The sequence below is a fragment of the Thunnus albacares genome, chromosome 11 (genome assembly GCF_914725855.1).
Source record: "Thunnus albacares chromosome 11, fThuAlb1.1, whole genome shotgun sequence".
Lineage (NCBI taxonomy): Eukaryota > Metazoa > Chordata > Actinopteri > Scombriformes > Scombridae > Thunnus > Thunnus albacares.
The window spans coordinates 25,627,478-25,654,417 of NC_058116.1; the positions used below are offsets into that span (position 1 = coordinate 25,627,478).

The window sequence follows — 26,940 nt, forward strand, 5'->3', positions numbered from 1 at the left end:
GTCCCCAGTCACTGTTCGTAATTGTGCCTGCAGTACTGTGTATGGGGATCTGGGGAGGAGTGAGTGTGAGTGTGTGCATCCAAGATGGGTTAGCTGCAGTGTAAGGGTAGAAAAGGGGGAAAAAAAAAAAAAAAAAACAGGGAAAGGAGACAATGTTGGCATTTACGTCATGCGTGTACGTGCACACATGTGAGAAACACGATCAGGCATAACGGAATCGTGTATGGGCTCTCTCTCGCTGTCTCCCCTTCTCTGTCTCGTGCGATTGTGGGAGAGGAGAGTCGTGGGAGAGCTTACATGCCTGCCTGCCCACAAGGCTTCATGTGGAGCTGATCATTTGACAGAGTACAGAGGCAAGAGAGGCTGGCTGGCTCTGCTGCCCGCGAGAGCCCTGTCAAAATTTCACACACCACAACATACACAGCAGGTGGAAATAAGGGAAATTAAACGTCAGTGGTCAAAGAGTCACAACTGACTAATTCAATCAGCTGCAGTCCCAGGGTCGACAGTGCCCTAAACTCTGATGTGAGACAAAAAAACAATCCCATATAATTGAACTGTCATGCACAGGTGAACACTTGAGAACCACCCGGTGAACATGCCTTGAATGGATTAAAAGACATGGATTAGTAAGCATTGCTTGCATCTGTGAGGTTAAAGAGGAACGTTGCCAATTTTGGACATCAAGATCAGTTTACTAGTCATGGGGACATAGCCTATTTATAATGTCATCTGTGGTGAAGTGTCTTTCTAAAGTCTATGAAAACAAACCTGATGCTGTCATCAGGGCTTGGGTGAAGCGTACATTACAAACTGGGGCCATGGAGGACAAGGACATTTACTAGACAGGGAGGGTCTAACAAAAAGATGCTGGCAAGCTGCATTATAGGACGTGTGGGATCCAAGGCTTTTTGAGCTTGATCCATATGGGGCTAAAAGTCTATATTTTTGTGGTTTCCTCTGCTTAGACTAACTGTCTCTCTCATTTTGTCTCTCACGAGTCCTCCAACTTTATGGAAGTTAAATGAAGCTGCTGGAGAAAATCACACAGCTGTGCCCTCCGACAAAAGTAAAGATGGCCCTCCGTTGTGACAAAAGACGGCTTTAACAAGCCAATTCAAGATTAACTTGTGGTATGTAAGGGGATAATATGCGACAAGTTGTACGTTCAAACACATCTGGTGGTTCCAAGCCCCTTCACATCTTCCATTACAATCATGGAATGTACAAACTTTAGAGGACATTATCCCACTTATACCAAGGCCGCTTACCAACAAAATACCATGTCATCAAATTAATCTAACTTTTCTGTCGTAGATAGCATAACATGTATTTCCTGGGCCGGAGAATTCCTGCCGTTTGGGTTGCCAGGCAACATCTAGCTAAACTGGAAGGGGCTAAGGGGGCAAGGCTGGGCTATTAGAGTATTAAAACCCTGACAGGTTTTGAAATCGGAGATTGAGAGCTCTCAAATCTTGAACATACTCAGCCTATTAGAGCAGAGAATCGCTCTGCAGACTGCGACATGATATTATTAAAAAACTGTCACATTCACAGGCTGCCTCTCTCTCCTCTTCCCTCTGTCACGGACACTCAGACATGTTAGCTCGCTGTCTCTCTTGTCCTCTCTCTTTTACCTGCGACTCTCCTCATCTATTTTTTTTTTTTCCTATTCAGTTTTGGTTTGCGTGTCCTCTCTGGTCTTCTCACAGCTGTCCTTCAGACCCGCAGGCTGCAGCTTCACAGCAGCTAACATTATTTCAAAAGTCCTCTCTTTCCTCCTCCTACCGTTAGCTCATTTGGACTTCAGATTCACACAAATATCCAGCACGTTTGAAATTAAATTTGCATGATTGTCAGTGAGACAGCTTGGTTGCTGTTGGTGATAATTACACATATAACCCTACCTCTCTAACCCTAACCCTCTAGCTAAAGCTTCACTGTTGTCGTCCTCGCCTACAGTTTAATACTCGCATTGCTCGAATTGCAAACAAACACCTGTGTCACCGTTTGTCAAGGATCGAGTTTCAAGGTTACTTTTATCGTCTGCTACATGAGAAAATTGTTAAGAGAACTGCTGCAACATCAACATCAAACATCACAATAAAGACATATTAAATAAGAAAACACGTGTAGACACTAGCCTGAGATGAAATAACCAAGCAAATTAGTAGAAAACCATTCACTCTTTTAAAAACTAGAAAAATTCAAAGGCAACATCTCAAAGCATGCACACCTTAGTAAAGAAATTACAAGAAAACAGACACGTCTCACTTTACATGCCTACAAACAAACACACAATTAGTTTGGCAGTTATACCGGCTACTTACTTAACGTTAATCCACATCTTCCAGCCAATCAGAATCATCAGATGCCATGGCAGGTTGGGAGTGGTGATCCAGATGTGGGTGTGTTCTCTCCGTTACCTCCCCAGAACTGTGTGTTCAGACACATTGCACTTATAATATGATACTGATACATAAAAGAAAAGTATAGTATAAGCTGTGCAGTGACCTCCAATAAAGGTTGAAGGTAGCGGATTGCCTTTGAAGTTTTTCCTGGAAGCATTTGTAAAACTGTGAAGACAGTAGTGGTCAATTCAATGATGGTGGTTACAAACTAGAAAAAGATGCCAATTTGTAATTACTCAAGTAAACATAGCCTACACATTATCCACAAGAATAAAAGTAAAAAGGCTTAACAGTTAATTCAACAGTTTCTTGGAACTAACTATAAATAGATTAGATTCTAAATTTAAATGTGAGAATATGTTTTGAAATGGTTTTTGAAGTGCTCACCAACATTATTTGGTGTTCGGGCTCCACTGGTGGGCCCCACACCAACAGAGCTTCACACCTTGTAGTCTTTCCAGCCCTGTGGCCTGAAGGTAAAGCGAAGCAATGATGTGAATACAGAATGCACATCTCGCCACCTGACTGCAAATGTTCAACATTCAGAGGACATGCTGCCTCACAGCCATCGCTGCCTTCCAACACCTGCAGCTTCAGACGCAGCTTCAAAAGGAAAAAAAAAATTGAAAGCAAAGGCAGCATGTTTGAAAGGAGCTTAACATCCTCAGTAAAGGAAATTTTCACTCTTGTAGGCTGCATTGTGTTTTTGGACACAGTCAAAAGAGACGAATGAAGCTGTTGGGATAATCTGACCCAACAGCAACAAAATCCAAACTGAGAGTTACGGAGGAGGCATATCACATGCTAACTAGATTCAACACACAGTGGAAGAAAAGCAAAGTAAAGTTAACTGACTTTGACCTTAAAATAAGAGTCAAACCCAACTTAAGCTTGATGGCGGAAAATCAGGTTACACCTCTCCACCGGAGTTCTTTCCAATTCATCCGGCATGTCGCAAGGGATCACAAGAAATAACAAAAGTTTCAGAGGGGAAAATGAAAGAGGCGACTCGAGGGAGCAATGCATGGTGGCTGCAGTGTGGCTGTCTGTGCATGTGCGTGTGCGTCAGGGAGATTAAAGATATGACATGGGGAAATGATGCCAAATTCCACCTCTTCATCTTCTTTTCCGAAGTTGTCCTCACGGGCCTTAGTAAGTTTAAAAATAGAGCTTGTCTAATGGAGAAGAGGGCCGAGGGGAAACAGAAGAAGAGCGAAAGCGTGCAGAGACTGGAGGAGCCCTCTATGGTAGGAGAATGCAATTTGAGATTGGCCAGATTGCTTTTTTTTTCCTCCCCCCCCTCCCCCCCGCTTCTCCCCCATGGCCGTTCATGAGGCGTGATGAAGCCGCCATAAGCCTGACGCCAGTACCCACACCGCCGCCAAGGAGTCGTCACACTCACAGCGCGAGAAAATCAGCACGATGGAATAAAAGAGGGACTCCAAAAAGATCAGCAGGGATTTGAGAGTGATAGATGAGAGTGAGGCAAGGAGAGTTGGGGAGGGAGTAGAGGAGGGTGGAGGGGGTAAGAGTGAACGGATGAAGGAGATAGCTTCGGTCGGATTATGGCGGGATATGGCCGAATGTAAATGCACTTGGGTTGTGCGAGGCTGATTTCTCACGGTCATTTTGCTCTGTGAGAGGTGTATTGTTACGGGGCTTTGCTCCAGGTTTGCACACCCTCTGAATGAACCGTGTAGGTTTTAGACAAATATAATTAAAGACAGGAGGTGTGGTAAGAATTCTGAATTCTTTGATTTTTTTTTTTTAAAAAGATATTAAATGCTTTCTCTCTCTCTGTGTGTCTTTTTCTGTCACTTTTAGGAGGAGAGGGCTCAGCTGAGGCAGGGCAGAAGGAAACGTCCACCTGTGACATTTGCCAGTTTGGGGCTGAGTGCGATGTGGATGCAGAGGATGTTTGGTGAGTTTTGCAACCACACACACAAAGACACACACATACACACACAAATGTATCAGCATGTTCGATGAATTGTTGTCAAAGCCTTGTGACACCAGTTGACTCGCACAGCTAGACTCCATCTTGATACCTTCTTAACATTTCCTTTCAAAAAAAAAAAAATGCCCCCCTGTCTCTGTAATTTGAAGCAGTAGTAAGTTTGAACACTCAGAATTTAGATTAGAAATCTTCTTTATACTGCACACACCCACCGCTGAACACCCACTGAGGTTTAGTGCATGGTTGACCATTTCATTTAACCTCAATTACTAGAGCAGAGCGCAGAGAGAAAGGAGATTTTCGCTTATTCTGGAAATCCAATTACTATCCTTACAGGACTTGACAATGTCAGGCCAAAAATGACTTCAACTCACACAAGGAAAACTAGTTCAGAGAGAAAATAACGTTTGTTATAAATTTAACCATTTCTTGCAGATGAGATGGATGCAGGTTATCAGCTCCTCTGATTGCATTAGCAAGGAGGTACCACTAAAAACATCCTCAGGCGTACACAATGAACATGTTGGTCCAGAGCTCAATTAGATGGAACCGGTGAACTGTTTTCCAGCACCAGACAATATAGCAGCATTGTATTTGCACTCTACAGCATGAATTAATCATAAATGAACCAACATTACTATGGATTGCCCCAATTAAAAAAGTGCGTGATACAATTTTGGATGAGCTCATGAGGCATCGTTTCTATCATCTTTGCATTGGAAAAATCCAATATATTTATATTTAATTACTAGCAGAGGCCCTGTGCCTTTATTATTTAGAAATGTGACCAATAATTTGATATTTAGATTGATTCCTCCCCTCTAAAGGGCACCGCCTCGCTCATCTCTAGTGGATGCCATGAGCATGCTACATGCTACATGCTACAGCTGAGTGGTGCACTCCCAAAACGTTCCAGGTGGAACTTGTACTCTAGAATTATTGTTCCACACGATGGAGTGAGGGGATTATGAAACTATTTATTGTTTGGGTCATGGAGCATATGCATGTAAACTGGAGACAGAGATTATTACACTACAAAAGGACTTGTGAAAAGGCCTGTTTGTGAAAGGTCCAAGTGTTTTTTTTAGAGGTCAAAAAGATAAATGAGATGCTTAATGAGTTGCAGTACAAGAGAAACAAATATGTAACCTAAAAATGGCACTTTTTTTAGTTAATTTATGATTTTCTGTCCGCTTAAGAAATAAAATCAAACTCTGTGCAACCGTGTCGAATCGCACCACGTGGCAATAGGGGTGAATCGTATTCTATCACATCGGTAGTTGCTCCATATCTATCTGTAATGTATCATCAGCAATGCATCGAGATGCGTATCACATCGCCCTCAGAGATGTAGATGCACATCCCTACCGTGGATTGGTGTGAAACAAGGATTAGCTCATATCAACAAAGGGAAGGAATACTGCTAAGAAATCCCAGCAGCACCAGTAGAAATTAGAAATTGTCCTGAGACTATGACTCCATCTAACAGCTTGATGTAATGGAAGGATAATGTACCCTGGTGTGCAATAACTGTAATGCCAAAGAGCAGCTTCATGATGCATTCTGAATCTTGTTCCAAATACCAAACAGCTGGAGTCCACTCCTCCTGATGCCACCCACACACCCACAACTGCACCTTAATATTCTACAACAACACAGAAATGGATTTATTGGCAATTCTTTAATACCCAAAGGGAGAATTCATAAGGTCACAACAGCACAACATACCTTCGATGTTCTGCACAAACAAAACGGAAAACATGAAAGAAAAAGGAAGCTCAAACATATGTAGCACGACCAGGAACAAAGACAATCAAGCACATGTTGTGTGTAAGAAGACAATGGACAAGAGGGAGGCCGTCTAAGTCAATAATGTATCTCATTAAAAAAAAGCAGATGACAAAAACAGACATATGAATATTTCAGTGTCCCTTATTCTAAAACGGAAACTACAAGTACTCTTTAATCTTTCAAAAGCCCCAAGGAGTTTTGATAAGAATGTTTCTTGTGAATAATCAGACAGGTAATTGCAACCCAACAGCAGGTAATTTTCATCAAACAGCAGCCAACCTCTGGCGTGGCATACAGTAGGATCATTTTGATTAAAATGACAAGTTATTCCAATCAGGCAGCAGCTAATTTTAATCAAACAAACCGTCAGTTAATCAAACAATGAGCGGAGAGAGATGACTGTAATCAAAGACCAGGTGAAAGTGATATGTTTATAATGATGCATTATTCTTATTTTCATACAAACAATACAGAGCAATAAATAATTAAGTTATTGTGTAAATTTCTAGTCTCTGTATGAAGTGATGCTTTAGGATATGTGCAACTCAAAGTAGCCAATATAACTTTTACTTCATTATTCCATCAGACATTTCGCTCATGTTAGCTGTGTTCTACTTTTGTTTTGTTTTTTCATTTCTCCATAACCAGCCAGTTGCAAGTGATGTATCCATCCTGCCTGTGTTATTTTCAGCCAACATAGATGTTAATGTTTGTCAAAGAAAGGAATCATTTTAAGCATATTTTTGGAAACAGGCTTATTGGATTTTTCTGATACGAACCCTTCATCAGTTCCTGAAAGACAGCAAACAAACCTCCAAATGTCAAAGTAACAGAGTGTTACTAGGATTACGCTCCACACAAGAGGAACAACTTGCAGAAGATAGTAAAATTAGACGAGCTAATCCCCTTTAATCATTTTAAATCTCTTTGAGCTGACATCAGGCAGTGTGAATGTGTATGTTTTAATTGAGCTTTAACTTTTAGGCACATAGATTGCTTTTTATTGCCTTAATATATTTCATATTATTTGTTTTATTGCTTTTATATATTGCTTTTATTGTTTCTTATATTTTATATTGCCTATTGCTTATCTGTTCATATTTGCTTTTTATGTTTGCCAATTATCGTTTCATATATTTTATATTTGTATTGTAATCAGAGCATCCTTGAAAAAGAGAGCCTGCCTAGTATAAATAAAGGTTTGAATAAATGAATGATTTAGTAATTGTAATTACTGAATTTCAAATTGTAAGCCTTTACACAAAGCATTGTGATATGTTTGGCACAGAGCAATGTGATACTGCCCAACACTGTACCTTACCATAAAGACTGGAAATGGTCGAGCACATAAACCAAAACTACAACTTGATGTTTTTACACTTTTTTATGGATTAAACAGAAAAGATATAATGTGTTAATTGGTGGATTTAAGAGGTGCTGGTAGGCAGATTTCTTACCTTTAGGCAGACCTATGCTAGCTGTTTTACTCTGTTTCCAGTCTTTATGCTAAGCTAAGCTAATCATCTCTTTTTTTTTAACGAACAGAGATTGTGAGATCTCAAATCAGAGAGTGAATTCAATCTTCTCATCGAACTCTCAGCAAGAAAAGCGTTTAAAATAAGCATATCAAACTATTCCCTCAAGCGGTTTCTTTCGTTATCAGACTACGTGATCGTTTTGCCTTTTGAGAGAGTCGTTTTGTCAGATTAGGCGATCATAATCAGAGTCATAAAATCTCGCTGTAACCTGGCAACAGAGAGATTAAGCGTTGGACCTCAAACAATCAGAGCTTGTTGTTTTTCATGACTTAAGAACATACTGTAGGTAATTAGTAAGTCACCAGAGAGTGACTTAACCTTTCCACTCGACAGCACCAATAACACCATCCCTCTTTGGCTTTGGTGTGTTTATAGCTGTGGGTGTAAGAGTGCTGTTTACTGCTAAGGGTCAACGTCACGGAAGATGTTGTAGAAGTTTTAGAATTAGAGGAAAGAATGCATAAAAAATGCCATTCTAGTGTTTTCGTTATTGTGAGGCATCCCAGAAGATGCATCAGTTGTCTTCCACTACGACACTCTACATGGCATAAAACAAGCAATTTTTTTCAATTGCCCAATGCATATTTTAGTCCCCCCACATCTGTCAGATGGAGCCATTACCAGGCTGATATTTTGTAGTCATCTCCAAGTATAAGTTGTTCTTGCAACATGTCTCTGATTTCACGCACAGGCACAAGAAGATGATGTCCTTTTTTTTTTTCTTGATCCTCCTCACAAAGCTCTAATTAGCTCAGTTGCTTTACCCTCGAGGGAAAAATGACCCCAGCACCAGATGTATTTGAATCACTGAAAAATCAGTCCAATTTAGAGGTACATGCAAGACTCAAAGAACACTGAAAACCGCAACGCAATGAATTCATTACTCGTGAAAATGTAAATAAATCCAGAGGCATCTGCAATTCCCGGCGGCAGCGACGATATTCGTTTCTGCCTCGTTGAAGAATAATCCATTAGTGTGTTCTTCAGTTCAATTATGACAAGACATTGTTAGATTTGATGATTTTTATTTTTTATACAGTTTGACAGCGTAAAAGAAAGCACACCAGTGATGATGAAGGGTTATTCTCATAATGTGCTTCGAAATGAGGCTCTGACTTTCACTGAGCGGCCAGAAAATTGCTATCACAGCCTACCCTGCCCACCTCGAACACGACATTCCTTTGATTCTATTTGTCATTATTTATGATTCACCATCTGCATACAAATAAGGGGGGAAAAAAAGTGCTCAGTGACATGGTCAAAATACTGTATGTTAGTTGAACCTATTTTGGCTGCACTCTATGTTATTTGACCCTGCTGTGGCAGAGAGCCTTGCTATCCTTACACCACCCTTCCCTTGTACTCTGGAGGCAGGCAGCAGGCAAAAAGACCAATTTACCCCTCAAGGATCAATAGAGTGTCACGAAAACCCATTTAGATCCATTTGTGGTGTAAAACTGTAATTACCCACAAAAACCCATGCTTTCAAACCCATCAATAGCACACATCGGTGTTGATAGAATTAAGGCAGATAGTGAGCTACTCATAGAGAGGTGCTGTAGGACACTTGCTGTGTGAACGCTGGGTTTAGACATCCTGAGAATAGAGCGAGGGGCTTTTCAAAGCTGCCACTTGTGTCCTTATTGAAGTCTGATCTATGGAGAGCAAAAGGGAAATTCAATGAAAAGCCAGACAGAGGAGAAGTCACAAGGTAACTTGCGGGAGGGCGCCACAAGTCAACAGGAAGCCCATCGCACATTACAGAACTCATGCTGTTTAGTACGTCGACAGTATTTCACTATATATACATATACAGTATATATATAGAGAGTGTGTGTGTGTTCATTCTCAAGGCCTTCTCTATTCCCTCTTCTCATTTTCCCTTTTTCCTTCTGCTTTAAAGGGGACATATTATGCTTTTTGAGATTTTCTGTTATTTTTATACTGTCATAATGTCATATGTCTATTTTAAACATGGTCAAAGGACCAAAACTTGAGGTGAACATATGTAAAAATGCTCCCTGAAAATCAAAAAACCAGGGCTTCAGTCTGATCTGATTTACAAAGTTACCTCAACTTCCTCCTGGTGATGACATCAGATTGTTTGTGCATTAAGTAAAGAACGAGAAAAATAAGTGAAATCCTACTACTGTTTGTTTACGTAGCCTCTCAAGCTAGTGGAAGTCTGCTGAGATTAAGCTTCCAGGAGCTAACCAATCAGTGTGGGCTGATCAGTATGGGTACCTTAAAGAGACAGGATCTAAAACGGCCTGTTTCAGACAGAGGCAGAATTGAGGGGCTGCATAAAGTGCCAGTATAAGATAAATAAAGGGTTTTCTGAACTGCAAATCATGCAAAGACATTACAGTAGAGGCCCAGAATAAAAATGTAGACCTGGAAATGCGCATGATACATCCCCTTTAATATTGCTGATTTGTTCTCTCTGTCGCTGTCTCTTTCTTTCTCTCTCTTCCTCTGTCTGTTTGCCTCTCCCTCACAGTTTTTTCAAAGGATTACAGTGAAATTTGAAGCTAAGGATTATGAAAATCAATGCTATGTTCAGTTGCAATAAGTTTGCTGCTAGGGATTTGTATACAACGTGGCAGTCAGTGGATATGGGGGCCTCAGCTGCTGTGTGTGTGTGTGTGTGTGTGTGTGAAAAGTGGCCTTTTCAGTTGGGAGTCAGCAGACAGTCTGGGGAGGCGGGGGGGGCTTTAAGGGAAATAATCTCAGGGAGCTAATCAATACGACACATCCTGCTAAGAAAGTGTCCTCACGCACGCCGCACACATGTCATACACACTCAGATGTGTACACACATTCACACGCGACGCAAACTTTCATTTAACACTTCTATACCCCTCTGTACCTCTCAGCAGAATGTGTGAAGGAATGATTTGGCTCGTGTGAGAGAGAGAAAAAAAAAAACCAAGGTTCATCACATGACACACTCGCTATCTCGTGGATGTATATGACTGTTTGTGCACGCCTGTCTGCGGGTGTTCGGGTGCGTGTGCGAGTAGCATTAGGATGTGTTGACGCACTGCAGTCTGGTGGTATAGTGCCTATTGTGGAGAAAGTGAGAGGCCTCATTAAAAATGTATGGAGCCCAGACATCAGCCAGCGACAAACAGCGGCCTCTCGGGATGGTCGAGACTCTGAATGCTCTTCTACAATGGGAGGTTCGAGGAGGGGCATGTATGCATATACAATACATGTGTGCAGTGTTTTGGGTTGTTTTTTTGTTGTTTTTTTTTACAGTGTGGAAGTTTCCTTTTAGCTCAAAAGCTCTGAAGATTTTGCTTTGATTAGTTTTACACAGTTCTACTTGCTGCCTCCTTTCATGCTTAAACTATTCATTTAGATACTTTTTATGATAATGCAGGCACTCTAATTGCAAGCCCTAATCTTGTCTTGAGGGTGACTTTTGAAAAATGATAGTCTGTGTTTTATCATTTTTAAAGGAATATATAAAATATATCCGAGATACCACGGTATCTATTCGTGGAAGATAAGTTTGCTTTTATCTGCTGAGGTTTTGAGATCTCTACTTGTGGAATATCTGCCTTCGCCCCTGATAGAAATATATGTATCTATCCTTCCCAGACACTCATGGAGATACATGATTTATGATCCAACATAAAAACAACACAGGTATATGTGTAACAGTATGATATACTGCGATTCAACGCCTGGGATTCAGTGGGATTTGATATTATTACTTGTATATTTGTGACTGTAAGTAACTACAAGAGATCATCATTTTCACAATTATTAATTCAAATACTGCCACATCAACAGTTACTATCACGGGCAGGGAAACATGTAAGCCAATGAGGAATGCATTTTTAATTCAAATCTTATACCTCTGTTCCCAGGTCAGTGTCATCCATCTAAATTTGTTCATTTAAATAATACTATAAAGGTGTAACTGGGACAAATTAGGGGCCGGTGTGAAGTAGCATTAGTTGCTGTCAGGACACATGTCGCTTTCTTAAAAGAGGAGCAAAATGTATACTGCTGGTATTTTTACAGATATTTTGCAGACTGCAGATTTAATGTGAAGATTTCAGGCAGTGTTGTACATGAGTTTTACATTTCTGTCAGTGTAGGAAAACATAGCTAGCGAGAGAGACGGGAGAGCCAGAGGCTCAGGAGCTCAGAGAGAGAGAGAGAGAGACAGTGTGTTGAAAAGATCAGTTATTGAGAGACATATCAGTTGTTGCCAAAAATAATGATGTCACAAAGAATTTGTGTCAGATCTGTGGTTGTGCATCTGTGACTCTTACATCTTGTCTTAATTTTTACACCCCTAAGTGGAAGAAGGTGGAAACTCATTTGTGGTGCTCACAGCATTGAAAAATGAAACAGTATCCTCGTGACTCTGGATGATACACAGAACATGACTGTCGACAGTTTTCTTTGGGGACGTTTTCTGCATTTCCAGTGAAAACTGTTGACAGCGAAGTCTCGAGGTGGATATCTTGAAACCTCAGCAGATAAAGAACAATTTGCATGGCTACAGATTGTCTACGGGTAACAGAGAAAATATGTTTTTGTCATTCAAAAATCACAAACTGACCCTTTAAATCAGGCTGTTGCGGTTTTATTTTGTAAGCCTCTGCAGTAGCAGGCCATTCATACCTTCAGTGTCATGTGGGATTTCTGATATTGCGCGCCTTTATACAACTGCATCTCTGATGCATAATGAAGCCTTTCTTCACATCATTCTTACTTTGCTGATCCATCATTACAACAGTAGCTGATACTGCCACGCTTTCTTTTCAGCAGTACGAATCATCATGGCTGATTGTGATGGTGTCTGCCTGGTTATATGTGTGTGTCCGTGGGTATATGTGTGTGGGGAGGTGGTGCGTGAGTGTGTGTGTGTTGGCGGGCTCTCACATGGACGTGTATGCAAATGCAGCTGTAAGACAGCTGAATGCCTGTGCTTTACTGGGAGCTTGGCACCAGGGGAAGATGAAAAGGCCGGGAGAATAATGACAGATTTATAATTACAGAATCTAGCGTTCAGCGCTACTCAGCAGCAACTGTCTGGGGAAGGCAATCTGGGTATAATTTCTGCTGATCAGGCCTGCCACACACTTGATCACACACAACACGTATACCCAGATACACACACACACATACTTATGTGCACATGCACTCAGGTGCTCTCCCTCTCTCTCTCTCCCTCCAGTTTGTGCAGATTTCACAAATGCAGAAGAACCCTAGCAGACACACACACACAAACACAGAATGTCTCACACTCAGATTTCACCAAAATTGTGACGCAAAAGCAATTTCGTTTAATTGGCTCAAGCTAAAAGCATTAAGTAAGTGCCTGATTCACAGAGAAATTAATGCATAAAAGTAACAAAAACACACCAGAAATATCAGCTTTATGGAAGGAAGTGACTGATTCAATATGGATGGATGATTATGGATGTTTTAAAGTTCCAAATCAAACTCTAATACAACAAAGAAGTATTTAAATTCTTTAGTGAGCTTATTAAACTTCAGTGGTACGTTTCGCTCTCCGCTACTGCAGTTATATCCAGGCTCTAATAGTCTCATGGTTTTTCCAAACATACCACAACAAATAACTAAGAGCGCCCCCTCATGGACAAAATAAAACACTATCAAATTACAACATGAGAAACATCACATGCATTATAAGCCATAAACATTACAGACGTAAGCAGTTATTTGCCAGCGATGAAATACGGCACTTAAGGTAATCATCTGTTGTAAGGAGTTAATGTAATGTGTAATGTGTAATGTGTAAAGATAATCTGGCTATCAGTGATTATAACTTGCTTGTAAGAGCAACAGAAGTACTGCCGGTCACACTTTTGTGCTCAAATGTGACAGTGATACACCAGACAAGACTCCGGACTGCAGTTGTGCTCACCTTCGTCAAGATAATTTTAGATTTTTTCAGCTGAGTGGGTTTTGTTGAAGGACATTATGAAGACATGCTGTAATACCAGAAAAAACACAATCGATAACTATTGAGATTACAGCCCACAACGTACAGTGTAATTACTTCGGAGTTACGGTGTACTAACAGTGTACTGGTATAGTACAAACCGATGTATGTGGGGAACAAGATGTGAAGTTATGGAATAAGGGGATAACATTTTGGGATCTACAGAGAATTTATACTGTAGTTATTATTTAACTACTGGGTACCTATTATTACAGGGTACAATAAGACCATTAAACTGGGAAGATGGAGTGATGACTTCTGCAGAACTTAATAAATCAGATATGATTTTATTTCAAAATGACCTTATTACCAACAAACAGGCAAACTACATTGTTCCTTTATAATTTTGGGGTACTTAAATATCTACCATGTATCTGTGTGTTTTCTTTATAACAAAGGTCCAAGGGACAGTGTGTTGTCATGGATACTGTCGGCCTCTGAAGACTGTCTCAGCTGTCGTTCAGCTCACCAGTAAACTTCATTACTGGATGCTCGTTTATGGCCTCGTGGCTCTGCCTGCCATCAGGGGACAGACTTCACCTGCCCTAGATGTCACTCACTTGTGTTTCAGTGTAAACACATGCTGACAATTGTTAAGTCATTAAAATGTTGAAAGTCATCTCCCTGACAAAATGTGTTTGACCAGCAATACGGCTCCTCAAGGTGCAAGCATACCTTTTATTCAGCTCTTCGCACGGTCTCCTTTCATCTCAGGAAATAAATAAAATATAGCAAGATGAAACATATCAATCACAATGCATATAGTATATGGTTAATATGCTCTTATGACAGCAAACTGTGCAGGTAATTTAGTTTGTTCTACCATGTTCTCACATTGTTCTCTGTAGTTACAGATTTATACATATGTGATGGTTATTCCACCCTTGTTACATGTAGTTACAGGGTGACAACAGGATATGCCGGCTGTAATCTTAATTGTATATTGTACACCTTGTATCACATTAAAAACAAAATATTACATTCTTAACTTAAAACCTTTATTTAACTTCTTATTTCAAAATAAATTATAAATCTTCGAGGAACAAATAGCATTGAATTTCTTTGTTTTTCTTGCATTTCCTCTTGACTTGCTTCATCTCCCTTTCAACTTCTGACGAAGATGACAGGGTGGAGGTTGAGACGAGGGGAAAGAAACTGATGCACTTGGCCATACGTTGACCTTATAGAGAAAAACTCTTAGTGTCAGTCTCTTGACCATAATTTGTAGTCTGAGATATCTGGATTTCTGACAGCTATAATGTGTCCCACTTTGGTGAGAAGTCATAAGAATCAAACGGTTGGCTGCAAAGCCATCATCATTCTAGATGTGAATAAATACAATATTAATGGGCTACATAAGGCTATACAAGAAATATAGCTGACTAAAATCAGCTATTTTCTAGTTTATCAACAAACCATTACAAATATGTAGCACCATGATAATGGAAAAGTTAATTTCCAATTATCTGGTGAGACAAGCTTGCAACAAATAAGGCATGAAGTCAGAAGCGTTGGTGATTTTTTCTTTAATTTTAAGCCTAAATGCAGCAGGACATGTTTGATATATTACTAATTGCCAACAAAGTCATCATAAGTTAATATAAATTCCAATGAGGATGTGTTGAAAGTTTATAGCCAGTGCAGTAGCAGATTAGCTTAGTGTGAATAAAATCACCTGAACATGTTTCAGCTTCTGCAAGACACAAACCCACAAGTGTTACACTGTATGACGTTGAATGTACTGACATACCTGTAGTGTTGTAAATTCTATTAGAGCAATCATTAGTGTTAACTTGTAAAAACTGCAGGGTAACGTTTTTCTATTTCAGCTGGGCACGCAGCGTTAGCTTGGACGTGAACATCCGGTCGCTAACAAATGACAATCAAGCTAACGCTCCAACAGCACCTTTAATTTGTTCAGTTAACGCTACATTTGACATGAGCCACAAACCAGACAGTTCTGTGCCGATGAATATATTCAGGTTATTACAGACTGTACATGTGTTTGCTGTAAAGTAGGTTAGCAGGGAACAGATATGTTCCTTCATCTCACCAGCATATGCCTGAAGGGTGGGCGAGCGGAGAGCCTTTTCCATTTCTTTATAGAAAACACTCTGTCATCCCCTGCTGTCATCTGATGTAAATGCAGCGTACCTATTCAAATCGCAATGAACTCTGATGACACTGATGTGAAAGGTTATAGGTCACAACTGTAGTACAAAAAATAACATAGTACTCTTGGATTATTATTGTCTTTATGGCATTGCCTTTATTGTTTTTCCGATCCAAATCTTTGTCACTCATTTGATTTATACTTTGTAGTTTGCCTGTTTGTTGGTAGTAAAGTCATCAGATGTCTGCAGAAGTCATCACCTCATCTTCCCTGAAACGTCCAGATTTTTGCTCAGTTTTATGGTCATACTGCACCCTGTAATAATGGAATAGGAACACCATAGTTAAAAAAATAACTACAGTATGAATTCTTCCCAAATATCCAATTATTGTTCAGTAGGTCTAATAGGTGTAATAATAGAATAGGTTCCATAATTCCACAATTTCACATCTCGTCCCCCTGTAAGTACCTACATATATGCATTAGTACATATTGTACTGGTACACCATTAGTACAAAAGATTACACCATAACTAAGGAGTAATTGCACCGTACGTTGCAGGCTGTAATCTAAAGCATTACCATGCAATCGTCATTGACATTTTTCTCCATTGTGTTTCAGTATGCACTGTAATAATATTAGCTTATAAGTTATTATTTTCCATTTAGGATATTTTCAATGTTATCTAAAAAAATATACATATCTTAGAAGTTGAGAATGGGTGAGTGCTTGTGCTACACTTTCCTCTGCAACACTAAAATGTACAGTTTTATCTACAATTCTTTCATTAGTAATTGCTTCCTGCCGTTGTAATGTTACATAATTTGTCAATCAAGCCCTCTGCGCAGCCTGTCTCCTTTTGCGAAGTTAAATCTATTTGCTATTGTGACAAATTGAATGTGCCAAAACCCAATTTGAACAGGATTACTATGCATGGTCCAACATCCTGGCTGAGTGCAAGCTTGACTGTTTTTTTTTTTTTTTCTCATTTTTAATCCCTGAATGAATTTGGGTCTGTGTTTCCTGCAGTCAAACCCACAGTGTTTATAAAGATGCTGTCATTTTCCTAAATATTTCAAATATCATTTATTTTGCATTTTGACATAGATAATAAATGAAGCGCTAGGAAGTTTACTTTCATAGAAAGAATTGTTCTGTAACATGACGTCTTGTTCTGCAGGTGTGTTTGCAACATTGACTGCACCCACATCAGCTTCAACCCGGTGTGCGCCTCAGACGGCCGTTCCTATGACAACCCCTGCCAGGTGAAGGAGGCGTCCTGTCAGAAGCAGGAACGCATCGAGGTCAAGTACCTGGGCCATTGCCAAGGTCAGATACAACACATACAGTATATATTACATTATCACATGCGATATTCTTATCCTGTGAGCTTTGACAAACTCTCTTAATTGCACAAATTTGTTGTAAAGTGCTCGGTTCAGCCTGATGAATGCCACCTGTTCATGAGTGGGTGTGAGATTTCTGTAATCAGTGCCCTTAAAATTGTCATATAAGTCGACCTGTTCCTGTCCATTTCATTCTCTAAAATGTTACCAAGGAATAAAAAGAAGAATTTCAGTCCTACTGTCAGAAATCAGCACAGAAAAACATTGCAAATTGAGGAGTAGGAGACCCGAAACAATTAGGAAATAACACAGCTGCCAGCGACATGTCATCAGAGCAGCACTGTAATGTGACTGAAATAAAGAGGGAATGCTTTGACATGAAGTTCGATGATAATGGGAGGTTCTCAAGTGATGTTACAGTCACTGAGATATTAGAAGAGACGATATCATTGCCTAGAGGTGATGTTTCAGGTACAACAGTAGATGATACTGGACCTGCAGGAATGCAGCGTCCGCAGTGAGAGAATTTTTCTAGCAGCTACTGAAATGGAGAAGCTGCTCTGCCAAAATATACTTATAAGAATCTAAAAAAACCTCACATTAGTTGATTCTGGTATCATATTAAACTCCAAATTCAGATTAAGGCATTATAATTCTTGATTCAAACAAGTGTGAGGAAATTAAGGCAGACTGTTCATGACTGGTATGACAGATCTACAGAACCATTCCTACTAAAGACTACATACTAGAGAGAAAAGTTTAAGAACTTGGTGAATTCTGCAATTGGAGCAGCAGGTAACTTGCTTACTTGACAGCAGCAGTTCAGCTTCTACACAACTATCTGACTGTACTGTGGCAAAATAATCTCATCTCAGAGCCCCACTAACACTTTTTTTCTCACAAAAAAATAACCTCTTTGACAGAGAGAGATGCAGTAAATGATGTTATTCGCTCTGTAATGTAGCTATAATAAAAATCCAAACTGTTTTGTAGCTGAATAAAAAATAAAACGAAATTTAATATAGACCATTCTGTTCATTTGAATACATTTATATTTTTTGAAATGTGGTGATATCTGTACATATAAAGCCACAGAGGCAGTGCTGTTGTTTTGTCCAGTAAAAACATGAAGCTTCACTTTACTAATGTAGCAGCTACAATTGTTAGATTTCATCTGTGAGACCAACATTTATCTTCCAAAAGGAATTATATCATATGTCAAAATGCTGCATAGAGCCAGAGGTAAATCACCAAAGAGCTGCACAGATCAGATCATCAGATCATGTTCTCCCCGGGATGACAGACGTCGACCAGCTGATCATCTCAGGAGTCGGGCTGCTAGTAGCTGAGATGACCAGCCGGTCTGAGCCAGTGGCTGTGAAACATCTCCAAAAAACTGACTACATATTGGGAATCTAAATGGTTACTTTCTCGTCTGAAAAAATATTAAAACTCAATAAAGTGACATATTAACAGTCCTACAGCAAAAATTACAACAGCTTTTAGCTTGGCTCAAAATGCAAAACGCATTCTGGGATACTTGGCTGTCCCGAGCTTAGGTGGCCTTCGGTTAGTCACGAACATTCGCATTTATAGGGCTGGCCCTGCTGTTGCAGTCCAGCCAAAAACAAATCTGTTCATACGAGTGGTTCTTGCATGAGGCCTCTTAACTGTGATAGACACAAAAACACCTCCACACATACACACATACACAGCAGAAGCTGTCAATCTCTCTGTCTGGGCAGGTGTTCACTTCAAGGTGAAATGAGGCCATGAGGGAAAATGAGGCAGCTTGCAGAGCTAAATACAGACAACGTGATTCCATGTGTCGCTCCAGCTACAGCTCCAACCACATTTCATAATTGCAGATATTTTTACTATAATCATATTTTGGCTTTGTGTGCAGAGATAATCCTCAAACCCCCACATAGCCTTCCCTGCTATGTATATTGATAATTTTACTGAATGGTAATCCGTTCTTTTTAGTGTAGTATCTTTTATTTGGGTTCAGTGTTTGTTTGCTACTGTTCCAAGGATAAAGTTATTTTATTAATCTGTGTGGTTAAATCCTTAAAGTGTGTCATATTATTAATCCATGTGGGAGAAGACAAAGGCACTTAACAATTCTTCTTTTGAATGTTTTTCTATTTTATTTTGTTTACAGTGTGATCTACCAACATCTTAATTTCTCCTCACTTTAGCTTTAGCATTACGCAACTGCTAAATCTGGCTGAAACTGCCATCAGGTGGAAAGAAAGGCAGAAACTTATCCACATTCACAATTCAGGCAGGAGCTCAAATCTCAATTGTTAGCAGGTTTTATTGTGTGTGAGTACATTTGCAAGCATTTCGATTGGTTCTGTATCCTCTCAGGACATTTGGGGACAATTGATTGAGATGTGAGAACCAAGCTGAAGGTTTTGAGAAGTGATGGGGAGTAAAGCAATCAGGGGGGCTAACCACCTCTGCAGCACAAATAGAAATCTGTATCCCCCCCCCACCCACCATGTTACAGCCCTTTGGGTCAGAATACCCTGATTGATCTGATCGAGCTTCCATTTCAATCAGGGAAAGTGGTGAGAGAAACAAATGTCATGAAATTCTGTCATGAAACTGAGGGATTTACACCTCTGAAAAAGTAAACCTCACATTAGCAAGGATTCAAAGTGATACCTTGACATCTAGATTGCTGGTTTATCATATTTCTGTGTGTCACTTGTCATATTATTAGGAAACAGGTCTACCTCATACCAATCTTGAACAACAAAAATTACAGATAACCTTCATATTTTGAGGGTTTTTCATTTATTCACTAGCACCTACACTTAACCATATATATATATTATATAAATCAATGTTGCATAATTGAAACTTCAAGTTGTCATCCATGTGTGGAACTAGAAAACATTAAAGGACAAAGAAAGAAAAAGGAAACATTTTTGTAGCGGTAATCTGTTTAGTTTTTTGTGGTGTTTTCCCTCTAAGCAGTCTTAAAATTCATTTAGTATTTTATTTGATTTCTCTTAAGTGGATGCCAAACACACAAGACTCTAAGCTTCTGACCTCACCCGAAACGCTGCTTTGTTTTTCTTCTTTCATTGTGCCTCTGGTATTCTTAGAGTAAATAAACAAATTAAATAGATAAATAAACAAATATGAAAATCCCAGATCCCAGCACATTTCCTGCCACGGTTCTTGTATCATAACCTGAGAAATACTTCCACAGACTCCATTTGAGGGTATAAAATCTACTGACCGATGAAAAAATGAAAAAAAAAATTGCAGTACAATGATAATGACTGTAAAGACATTTTGTCTAGACATTGTGAAAATAGGAATTCAATGCAACGCCAGTAAGGTGAGCAAAAAATGTATTATTCCCTCTGATCTTTTCTACTTGACTCTCCTCCTTTCTACCCTATGTTCAGTATAATACATTAGGGGAGATGGTTTGTGACTTCTTGAAGAGAATTGTTCACATTTCAACGTGTTAGCTAGACAGGTGCACACAACCCTTTGCTGAAACGATAATTCATACCCGTGCCGGCATCAGCTTGACTGTGTAAGTCCTAATGGAGAGGGTTAGAGCTTTAGGAGAGGCTTTACTGACCTGACATCAGTGTTACTGTGTCTATGTGGCCTTTCCAGGTGACATCATATCCGGGAACAAAGGAGGAGATGGACACTTTGCACGGACCGACATCACAGGTGACTGCTTGTGTGATGGTGGCGGATTGACAAATAACATGTGCTGCCACTCAAATCTGAATCAGTCTTCAGCCGTGACTCAATTCCCTTCAGTTCTTTCTGTCTGTCGCTCTCAGACCTTTCCTCTATCTCTAAATCCATTTCCATCTTGCATTTTTTTTTTTTTTTTTACCTTTTAGTATCCATTGTGCCCTCTGTTATTCAGTCTGTGTCTTTATTGAATGGTACCGTATATGCACAGGCGACCGAGAGCATGTGTGCATTCATGCGTATTTATGGGTTTTGTGTATCTGTGTGTGTTTACATTGTAGAGGACACAGATGACCCGAGGAATGGGCTGGCTCGCGGCCTGTACATCCCCTGTCCAGATCACTACAAAAACTACTGCGTCCATGGAGAGTGTCAGTACCCCAGTATCCTGGCACAGCCATCCTGCAGGTATACACACACACACACACATTCCAGTATTACTACATTTGTGAGAACTTGTGGCGACTGGTGATTATTTACCCGGGTGGGGCTACAGGCACTGAGGGCTTCTGCTTTCGAACTGGCATCGTTGTCTTGCTTGGTGCACTAAGGTTTGACATTTACTCAATAATTTCAAAAAAAGCAGACACGCTCCATCCAACAGCTCAGCTCGGCTACTTAACTGTCTCTTTTCTCACCAATCAGAAGGATCCTCTAGAAAACACTTGCAAAAAAAGTTAATTTAAATTTAAACATTGAAAATTCAACATTAATGCTGAATGTACATTCATTTTCTGTTTTTCATAATGATAATACAAATACTGTCTTGACTTGGTTCATCATATTCTGCTTAATGCTTAAAGGTCTACGGCTTCTGTGATAGTTACAGCAATGCAAATATGCAACAGTGCATTATAAAAAAAGTTCCAACAGCTCATCATGTCATCTTGCTATTGACAGCTCCTTTTTTGTCACGTTGTCAGCATTTGCTGGACTAGCACAGTGAAGCTAGCAGTGGCTAATATTGTGCAAATGGCTACATGTAGGTACAGTAACATTTGGACACAGTTTCTCATTCAATAGAATTCAAAGGTGTGTCCAAACTTTTGACTGGTTGGCTACTATATTTGTCCTACGAGGCTGCTGCACTACAGATAGACATAAACAGGAAAAAGCTGAGTAAAGTCAAACCTCAAACTACCACAATGTGTCCCCCTCATTTGGTAACACAAATATTAGACAGAATGTAATACAGTTTTTCATCCACCTAGTGGAATAAAGTGGCTAAGTGGCTAAAAGTCTGTTCTTCTCTAACAATGGTCAGCAGTTATTGATAGCACCAATTACTCTTGAATCCCATTGTTTCATTGGTTTTTGGGTGCAGTCTTCTGTGCTCTTTTCACATCTATTTAATTGTCTTAGATGGAGGTAGGATCAGGAGGAACTAGTGTTGAATTGTGTATTTCATGGCTAGGATGGCGCCCATTAGGAAAGAGAATACAAAATAGATTCATTTGTACGGTTAATTTCAGTAATGTCAAAATGCTTAAAAAGTAAAAACCAGTTTATATGCTCGAATATTTAATGGAACGAATTAAATTCCACCTTAAAGTTAGATAACCAAAAACTGTTTCTAACTATGTAATATTTGCATAATATATAACTATACCATGACTTGGATTATTGATAATTAATTCATAATGAGTTGAATGGATTTTAAATAGGCAGCAATCAATAAAAGTATTTTTACATTAGCTATTTATGGGTTACAGTGCATTGATTCATATCTACCAATCAATTCAAATATATTTATCTGAGCTATTATTGGCTGCAGTGTTTTTAGTAACTCTGGCTGTAGTACAGGTATAAACACAGCCTGTCTAAAGCAAGACGAGTCAGGCTACTTCTGTCTTTTCATCACAAATTTTAATGATGCCCTCCCACCCTCTCCCTCCCTAATCTGCGGACACCAAAAGAAAGCGGTGTAATGTAAGATGGCTAATCAGTTGTAAAATTTAGCAATTGCTAGGCAAGTGCTGGAGCCCATTTATTTTGTAATCAGGCTTGTTTATCTTGTGTAATCTTGTGCTGAGAGGGGGGAAGTGTTTGAGATCCCTGCTGCTGCTATTGACCAGTCAAATATGCTGCACTGCTTCAAATTAATCCCATGTTGGATTTATCACTTCTTAATGAGGATGTTGGTTTTTCCTTCCCCGCCCGTTATGATCGTGTTTCACAAAATACAATTTGATTTGGTGGTGATCGCATCTTAAAAACCCACACTTTGTAGCTCTCTGATGTGTCTGCCAGTTACAGTGCTTGGCTGTAAACACTCAAATGAGCTGTTGTGAACGTCATTGATGACTGATACCTTGCGTGTGTCATCAGTGGCTTCCCAGGAGCTATGGTAGTTCAGCAGCCAAATGAGCGCATGTAACTCCAAAAACAGTATAATTTGCAAGCTAACAAGCATGTACACGTCCCCAGTGAGGATTCTCACTGTCTACAAGAATACCCAGTCCCTTAACACTAACCTTAAAGCTGCTGCAAAGGATATTTTTTACATGGATGAAATGACTGTGTACAATTCAATGTGAAATGGATCGCTAGTACTGACAAACCCACACAGAAATATTCCCCAGTATACTCTGCAGGTCCCTCAACTCCCTTATTATCTTCTGTTTTGGTTTTCACAGACAGCAAATTTACTGTTCTGGCTAACTCTCACGGCTCTCACCAGCATCATTTACAGCCGCAGAAGGCAGCTGTTTTCAGCAACAAAAAGCTCTGATAAGCTCACTGTACACTACCTGCCCAGCACCAAACTGCAGACAAAGTTAGTGACTAACTGAACACTGGCTGAACATAGTGGAGAATTTAGGAGCTAAAGAGTTGGTGGAGACCAAAACAGAGCTAAAGGGAGAGCGAATACTAGACTTACAGTCCTCAAGTGGCCAGAAACACGACTCAGAATGAAAGCTAAGATGTCTCTGTGTCTGTTGAATGTATAAATAGACAACTACTAAGATATTAGCCATATCAACTTTATAAAGAAATTTTATGTCCATGTCGCGCTGCCCCAAGTGGCCAAAAACATTACCCAAAACTTTGACTTAAACTTCTTGCTTTTTTTTTCATTTATTACAACTTGGATCTCATTTTCTAGGTTTTCACCATCTTTCCAGTTAGGATCACTATGTTCTCACCAAACTAAGTGCTGAGATCTGGGAACACTGTGACATAGCTGCAATGTAGTTCAACAAAGCAGGAGACTTCATTGTTTGACAGGTTTGACAGGTTGTAAACAAGCAAAGGCTATCCAAACCACCTTATTGGAGGTAAAATCTTCAAAAAATGAGCAAAACTGAAATGTTCATAATAATCCCTCACTGCACTGGAACACTGTGTGCTCTTGAACACAGTGTTGAACCTGAAAGTTGGTCTGTAAACTGTGGGGGATGTTTACAGACAGCTTGGGCAATTATTTTACTGTTCACCTTTGTTTTCTCTTTCAAATAAGTCTGGCTAACCTTTGGCTCTGTTTTTGCCCAATCCAACATGTTTTAAATGATGTCCCTGCATTCCTAGATCCAGCTATTACTTTGGTGGATAAAATATTATCCAAATCGAAAGAAAAGATGTCCAAAGCTATGAAAATAATGATCCTTTAGGAGCTTTTTTTTAATATACTCTTTATTTGTTAGTCCCTTACAATAAAAAGGAAAAAAAGAAAGAAAAAAAACAGAAATAACAACGGCAATATTATACATTTGATTAAGAAACAGTATAATAAGTAATTAAACAATAAAAGGTAGATTTGGCTCAGGGAAAGGTATACATTTTTTATTATTGTATAATATTTGTTTTTTGTATCCTCTTCCATCTCGCATCAAACAACCTATCTAAATTCCAAAATGCTCCTTTTTGAAGCATTTTGTCATATCTGGGCCTCATAAATATAGAAATACAACACACCAGCACATGCAGACACAATTCACACACACACACACACACACACACACACACACATTTGCAGAACCACACTCACAGAACAGCAGTCACACAGGTGCAAATGACAGTACACAAGCGGTGCACATACATTATTCACATAAGCGCTATTCACATAAAATACACTTGAACGCAGGCAACAGAGACAGGCGTTTACATAAAGACACAATGAGAAATGGCATTAAACCACACACACACACGCGCACACACACTCATAGTGAATGTACATGTGTGCCGCTGCCATCTTTTACAGACTGATAGTGTAGCAGCCAGGGGGTCTTGGTATCTCTGCCCCCCCCCCACCACCACCACCACCACCACCACCCTCTCCTATCTCTCTCCTTTCACTCTAACCTCCTTGCTCTTCTCAGCTCGCCTAGCCAGACATTGTTCTTGCATACAGAACAGTGTTTAGCAGAGAGGAAGTGTGAAAGGTCTCTGCTGCCCCCTACTGGTTGCAGGAATAAGAGATTGTATCCTAATCAAAAGGGAAGACACAGCGGTCTCTACATGAGTGGTGTGTGACTGTGTGCAAGTGTGTGGAAACAGAGTACAAACCCCAACCAGAACAAGGTTGCAACGTTCATCTCACAAATATGGGATAGAGAATATGAAGGAGACTCTGTGTGTGTGTGTGTGTGTGTGTCTGTGTGTGTGTGCCAAACAAGGATATGCAGGTGTCGGTGGGTAACAACCTCCCCAGAGAAAGTAAAAGCAGGTATAGAAGAGGAGAAGGAGAGAGAGAGAGAGAGAGATTAAAAGGGGGACCATTTTAGCTCGTCTCTAAGGACAAAGATCATCTCCATTAGTCTCTCTCTCTCTCTCTCTGCCTGCATCTGTCTGGCTTTCTCATACTATATCTGCCCTAAGCAGGCTAAATCTGAAAACACCATTTACATGTGAAGATACTGCACGTCTTTATTAAGATCTTGCCTGAACAATAAGAAAAAAAGTCTCTTCTTCTTCATCCTCTTTTGGTCAGCAAACAACAAAATTGTTGATCACAGCCAACATCTGGTAAGAAGTGAGTGAGACAAAAACCATCACATTTACATATTTTCCTGTTTCTGTTGACAGACAACGGAACAAGCATACAATAGTGATGTTGTATGCTACCAGATAATCAGGCAATCAGTAAACATCTGTGCTGCTGAGCTTAGATGACAATTAAATCACTATTTTATCATTGCAAAGTCATCTAACAAAATCAGTACAGCATCATGACAACACCTATGTTGTGCAATTGGTGACCTATTTAAAATGAGTGATCACAAAGGTATTTTGAAGTCACTTTTACTGCTTCCTGTCTGGTTAGGCTTACGTCATGATTTTCCAAAAGCTCAGTTGCTCCTGTTTAAAACGTGAGGCTTGCATTTTCAGATATATCCACCAGGAGTGGTCGATACCACAAAGTTTGCTTCCAATCCGAAATCAAGAAATACCAGAGCCACAGTCCAGATGCATGAACCCCTCAGTTTTGATATATAGCACAGTGGTGGATTTCACAGCACCGCCGCAAAAATCGGCAGATGGATTGCACATGATTAGACCGTGTCCTACTTTAATTATATGCCCCACAGTATTATGTTTACATTGTTTAATTCACTTTATGATATAGAGTGACATACTTATTGGCCACATAATTGTTACATTGAAGTAAATCATATTTCACCTCGTCTACTGAGTATGTGATTACTGCCATGCAATCACTGTGATAAAGAGCAGTCGCAGTGGAAATGGCTTTGCTAAAAAATGGTGGTACCAAAAAAGAAAAAGACTACTGAGCCTTTCTTCAGCTTCCTTAATGTTGTCCTCATTATCGAGAATCTCCAGCGACATTAGAAACTTATAGGAGAAACACACAAGTAGAGTGTAGCTTCAGCAGCTACTGAGCGTGTGCCCTTAGCATATTAATGCAGCTTTAGTGTGGACGGAGGGCCAAAACAAAGAGAAAATTATGTGTTTTCAAAGTAGTTGCTCAGTATGAACACAACCGCACTGTCTCTCTCTCACTCTCTCTCTCCTTCCCTTGTTCACTGCCAGCCCCCATCAGTCATGTTCATCTAAACAGTCGCAGAAAAGAAAAAGCAGCTGCTACACTGTCAC

At 39.8% G+C, this 26,940-nt stretch overlaps 1 protein-coding gene across 2 annotated transcripts in view; it reads left to right on the plus strand.

Moving 5' to 3' along the window:
* The window catches only part of tmeff2a (transmembrane protein with EGF-like and two follistatin-like domains 2a), a 122,962-nt gene that overhangs the window by 92,528 nt on the left and 3,494 nt on the right, over positions 1–26,940 (plus strand). The window contains exons 5-8 of one of the 2 annotated variants that reach the window (XM_044366626.1): positions 4,236–4,332; positions 16,983–17,131; positions 20,797–20,856; positions 21,168–21,294. In XM_044366626.1, the coding sequence (XP_044222561.1) occupies positions 4,236–4,332; positions 16,983–17,131; positions 20,797–20,856; positions 21,168–21,294 (433 nt within the window). The remainder of the gene's footprint in view (positions 1–4,235; positions 4,333–16,982; positions 17,132–20,796; positions 20,857–21,167; positions 21,295–26,940) is intronic. The other variant, XM_044366627.1, reaches the window with a different exon arrangement.